This window comes from Muntiacus reevesi, chromosome 3 (genome assembly GCF_963930625.1).
Source record: "Muntiacus reevesi chromosome 3, mMunRee1.1, whole genome shotgun sequence".
Taxonomy (NCBI): Eukaryota; Metazoa; Chordata; class Mammalia; order Artiodactyla; family Cervidae; genus Muntiacus; species Muntiacus reevesi.
In genome coordinates, this window is record NC_089251.1 from 124,356,753 (window position 1) to 124,362,752 (window position 6,000).

Here is a 6,000-nt window from a genome sequence, read left to right on the forward strand (position 1 = left end):
TTGGGAGAAGACCCTGAAAGTGGAATTCTTAACCAAGGAATTCTAATAGAAATAACTGAATGGGCACACCAGAATGATCTGAATTGTAGTGTGCTGTCTCATGGGTGTGCCCAGGCCTAAGTCAGCAATATTTTATGTGGTTCTTTGTAATATTTCAGTTTTTACTCCAGAAACTTCACATCTATCTACTAGTGATAACCAAATAAACTGCATCAGTTACCAGTTTTCTTTCTCTGCTACTTCAGTTAGAGCAAGGTTATAAGAGAAAGAACTTTGATACTTAATTCTTGAGAAGTTGGCTTGAAGGCTGTGGGAAATAACAGAGTAAGACTACTCTGAAAGAGTGGAATGTAGTTTACATTGTTGTTCAGTCGCTCAGTCAGGTCGGACTCTTTGTGACCCCACAGACTGCAGCATGCCAGGCTTCCCTGTCCTTCACTATCTCCCGGAGTTTGTGCAAACTCATGTCCATTGAGTCAGTGATGCCATCCAACCATTTCACCCTCTGTCTCCCCCTTCTCCTCCTGCCCTCAATCTTTCCTAGCATCAGGGTCTTTTCCAGTGAGTCGGATCGTCACATCAGGTGGCCTAAGTATTGCAATTTCAGCTTCAGCATCAGTCCTTCTAATGAATATTCAGGGTTGATTCCTTCAGGATTGACTGGTTTGATCTCCTTACAGTCCAAAAGACTCTCAAGAGTCTTCTCCAACACCACAGTTTGAAAGCATCAGTTCTTTGGTGCTCAGCCTTTTTTATTGTCCAGCTCGCACTTTTATTGTCCAGCTCGCACTTTTATTGTCCAAGTGCGTGATTACTTGGAAGAACCAGAGCTTTGACTATACGGACCTTTATAGGCAAAGAATGTCTCTGCTTTTTAATGTACTGTCTAGGATTGTCATTGCTTTTATTCCAAGGAGCAAGTGTCTTTTAACTTCATGTCTCTGGTCACCCTCCCCAGTGATTTTGGAGCCAAATTATTTGGAGCTAAATTCCAAATTAATTTAGGAATTACTAAGATAAATGACAAGAAATTGTTGAATAATTGATGAGGTGTCCAAATGGAGTTTTGTTAAGAGACATTCTGGTGGTACTGTAAAATTCTTTTATTTAGCTAGCTAAATCTTGGCAATACATGCTCTTTTGTCCTCTTAAAGTCCCCACATTTCTCCCATTTGAGGTGGTTTTGGTGAGGCTTAACTTGAAGTCATATTGGTAAGATACTAGTTAACCTCTGGAAGTCACAAGCAGTGAAACTTATTTACTGATAATTTTACTGCTAACTATATGTGGCTGCCATTTTTCTTCTAGGAAAGGAATCATTCTAGTCTATAAAAATAAAATTGGTTTTATTATCTCGATAAAATTAAGCTCCTAATATTTAAAAAGAAAAATCTAGAATTATATATTCAGAGGTTGAAATTGATTTAAGGTTGCTTATAAACAGTTTTTCACTGTGTGTTAAATTTGCATAATAATAACATGGTAAATGTCTTTGTTTCTCTTTTAGTTGCTGCCAAGCAAGGTGAATCCGACCCGGAAAGGAAAGAAACAAGGCAGAAAGTGGACGACGACAGAAAACACGAGATAGAAGCTGCTATAGTGCGGATAATGAAATCTAGGAAGAAAATGCAGCACAATGTGTTAGTAGCAGAGGTGAGGACTCTTCCAGACAGCACTGATGTGGAAAAGGCAAAGTTACTTTAACAGCTTAAATTTAGGAAAGTACTGTTGTATTTTAAAATACAATTTTCAAATTTGAAAACTGTAGTCAATTAGCACAGTTTTAAAAGCCTGGCACTTTCTTGATAGTTAAACATAGCTGAGCATCAAATTATGTGCACACCTTAAAAACAAACATGCTTGTAGTAAAGATGTAAGATCATTGTGAAGCCACTGACATAGTGAGGAAAGAGGTGATTAGGGCTGAATGAAGTATTGGGTGAAGATAGAGACCCGGATGAAGACAAATGGGAAGAGAAGTTGACAGCATTCGAAATGAAAAAGAGGAGTGGAAGATGACTCCTAGGCCCCTAGCTTGATTGGCTAGATAGAGGTTGGTTTCTTTAACTGAAAAGGGAGGGGGTATGTACTGCTGTGTTCCACAGGTCAGTTAAAATCATTTTTATAAGTTGACTTTGTATTACATGACAAAGGAAGAGAATTATGGGTGAGTGGTCAGTAATTTCAAAAATCATTTAAAAACCAAATCAAGTAAATATTTAATATGTGTTGGCAGTTAGGTGACTGATTAGTTTTCCCGTTTTCATTGGACTGGTAAGAGTGAGCATTTGGCGGCCGAGCCTTGAGAAGTAAATGGAGCTAAAACCACCAAGTGAATGGCTTGTCCTTTGGGATGCTGTCTTGTGGGGAAGGGCATGAAGAATAACACCTGGAGGATTATGTGTTGAGTTTAGGGCGTCTGAACATTTTTTTTCTAGATGGGAAGACCTTGTGTTGCATTTATAGTCTAAGGATAAGGAAAGGATGCTTAAAAACAAAAGGAAAGAACAGGGATGAGGCATAATTGATGTACTAAAGTCTAGAAAAAGAAAGGCAAGAGAATTGTGTAGAGAATGCACAGGCAGTCGATGTGTTAATGGATGCTACTGAATACCTCTTCCTGAAACCCAGGGCAGGCGGCAGGGGTGGTTCTAATGAAAGGTGGATACATGCTTGGATAAACAGGGTAAGTGCAACGTGGTGATAGTTAGAGGAATTTCAAGTGAAAATGACTTCTTTTCATATGTAAAACAGGATGTGAGGTTATGGTGCTTGGAAACTTCCTGTACTTGAATACTATAAATTTGTGTTATCAGTCTGTACCAGAGATTGGCAGTCTGTTTTTAAATGGCCAGTTACAGCATGAAAGCACCCATAGATAACAAATGGGTGACTGTTCCAGGAAGAATAGACAACAGGCAGTGGGCTGATTTGCCTGTAGGGTGCCATTTGTTGACTCCAGGTCCACACAAAAGGTATAAAAACTACAACTTAGTAAAGAACGGAATAGTGGCTTTTGGGGTGTTGTAGAATGGGTGCTTATGGGATAGAACCAGAGGAATCAGGGAGTTGAAGGTACTGTTGCGAGTGCATCCAGAGTGATCTTACATGAAAGGAGAAGGTAAGATCAGAAGGATTTAGATTCTCCTCTCTTCTGGTTCTGTTTGCTACTTACAACTTACCATTTTTCTTCTCTGGCTTATTTTCCACTTTTGTAAAATGAGACCGCCAACTTTGCAGGGTTAAGAATATCAAATAAATACATATAAAATTGACATATATATAGAGTGCATAGTCAGGTTGCGGCTACTGTGCTGTAGTTACTGTGTCATTATTACTGATGTAACAAGACCTAGAATCCTGACAGCTGTTGAAGAAAAGAATACTAACAGTAACACTTAACTGTGGGACTGCGCATTATCTGCATCACATCTGTTAACTAGTTTAATATACACAACAACTTCATGATGTTAGTAATTTCCCAAGGACCCAGAGCTAGTGAGAGAGCTGGAATTTGAGTCTCTGAATTTGGATAGTAACTTAGAAGGCATTAGATTATAGCTTCAAAGTGGTTAAACTATAGGGTGGTATAAATTGATAAGAATATATTCCAACTAATTCATCTGTTAATCCACTTGAGCATTCACACCCTCATATGAGGATATATGTTCTAGCCAGCCACACAGGACGTTTTCAGTAGTTTCTTTTTAATTTTCATAACCAAATTACTGAAGTTTGCTCTGAATCTTAAAATGGTACGTCATTTCTTTTCAAAGATGATTGTTGCGTGTTTATATAGGAATATTTTTTGTTTCTGGTTTTCTGATAGAAATTAGTTTATTTTTTAACCTTCTCTTTTAGGTAACTCAGCAGTTGAAGGCGCGATTCTTACCAAGTCCAGTTGTTATTAAAAAACGTATCGAAGGACTTATTGAGAGAGAATATTTGGCACGAACACCTGAGGATCGCAAAGTATACACATATGTAGCATAAAATGCGTTCAGAAACTTGATTTATTATTGGACTGTACTCTTCGCATGGACTGGGAAGTTCTTTTAAATCATTAAATATTAAGACGACCATCTCTTCTATTAAATTACAGTACATGTTCTAGACCATTCAGATCAAGCCTTTACTCCCTTTGAGAGTTTTCAACATCAATTGATTGAGCTTCAGGCTTTACAACGTTTATCCCTGTAGAGATCATCTTTACAGTTCCTCGGGAAAATGTGAATGTGCTGAGTTTTGTTTTCAATACTGTATGAAAACAGGAAAAAATAAAACAAAATTTAGAAAATACAGCTCATTAAAATAAAAATTGTTGGATTTCATTTCCCCAGGTCTTCAGTGTTCATGTAATTGTGTTTTTGTAGTGTTGCTAGGCACTTTGCACATTGTATAAGTTGGGTAACAATAATGGTAAAAGCAGTGACACGATTCCCAGTTATCTCGCTCTGCTTAAGGCATTTCTTTAGCTCGTCTTGTTTAATTTAAAGGTTTGATTATATACAGAGACCCAAGCATAAAATTTGAGCATGCTTTATTCTACCACTTGCACTTACTAATCTAATAGCCTTATGACCAGGAACCTTTGTTTTGGGCTCAGTGCACACCCTGATTTGATTTTTCCCTACTGTAATTTGAGATGTCCCAAATTCTTAACAATGATTAGGTTTTGTTCTGCATTATTTCTAGAGAAAGAAAATATTTTAGTATGTATAAATTGTACAATAATTTTTTGCTGTTGTACTCACTGCTAATAGTGGATTGTATAGGGCAGTGTTTATTTCATTTATTGTAGGCAAACATAAATGAGTTTAGTATACACATACTCAATAATTCAAGTATGTCAGAGCACAAAGTTGGCAGCTGGTTATATTTAATTCAGCCCCTCTGAAAAGCACATGTGGTCTACACTTTGTTTCTAAATATCTTAGGTTCCCCCTCTCAAATATATATTTTGGTGAAGCTGGGATGCACTGTTAATTTTCTGCTTCAGAATGCATTCTAAAGATGCAATAAATATGATTACCTTAATATTTTTTAATAATATCTTCAGTTCTTGCAGCTGCAATTTGGAAAGTGATTAAGCAATATTTTTCAAACCTGATGATTCTTGGATGTTTAGCTTTTACAATCCGGAGAGTCATCGTTTTATGTTTTCAGAGACGTGCTTTGTGCTGAAGATTCTTGTCAGTTATCCTGTGCTTCCAACTTTCACCAATATTTTTTACCTGACTGATCTGCCAAGGATTATAGTTCGCTTTATTTTAACTTCAGAGTATTTTTATCTTCAATTTTATTTAATTTTGTTTCATTTTGTTTTCATAAGACAATGTTTCAGATATGTAATTGGGGCAAACCACTATAGAGTTCTGTTGATAGAAGAATGGAATGTTACTAATAAGTTTGAGTAACCAACTGACCCTTGGTTGACTATGGTAAACTGTTGATACATTTATTAGAATGTATGTCTCAGAAGATGGTATCTGTTTAAATTTATGGTCAAGTTAAAACTGAATTCTAATATGGATTAAAAACTCCACATAAATATTTTTCCCCATGCGTCTTGGGTTATAATTTTCCTTTCAGACTTGGAAATATGCTCTTATTGCATTGAATTTCATCTCCATTTGTACTGTAGAAATACAAGCCTTATGCCCTTCTCAGTGCTTTCCAGTTTTGCATGATATAGTTAAGATACAAGTGAAAGCTATCATGAACATTATTAATCTCAGGATACTTTGACCATACTTGAGCAGTAGTCAGTCAGGTGTAACATGGGAAGGTGAAAGGTTTCCCTTTCAGACTTTACACAATTGGAATTTCTACAATGATAGGGTGTTTATCTACAAGAAAATGCTGGTATTGCACATTTCATTGTTTTTGTTTTTTTAATTGGTCTCAGTTTCTAATTAAATGATTGATATATAGATATATAACTTTAGGGAATAGAATACTTATTGTCAAGTTAATAAATATGAAAGATGTAAAAACTCC

At 36.4% G+C, this 6,000-nt stretch overlaps 1 protein-coding gene across 1 annotated transcript in view; it reads left to right on the forward strand.

The window, feature by feature from the left end:
* CUL3 (cullin 3) overlaps positions 1-5,563 on the forward strand; it is a 98,448-nt gene extending 92,885 nt beyond the window's left edge. Inside the window, exons 15-16 of the mRNA XM_065930458.1 lie at positions 1,508-1,653; positions 3,862-5,563. Of these exons, the coding sequence (XP_065786530.1) occupies positions 1,508-1,653; positions 3,862-3,993 (278 nt within the window). The 3' untranslated portion in view covers positions 3,994-5,563. The remainder of the gene's footprint in view (positions 1-1,507; positions 1,654-3,861) is intronic.
* The last annotated feature ends 437 nt before the right edge of the window (positions 5,564-6,000 follow it).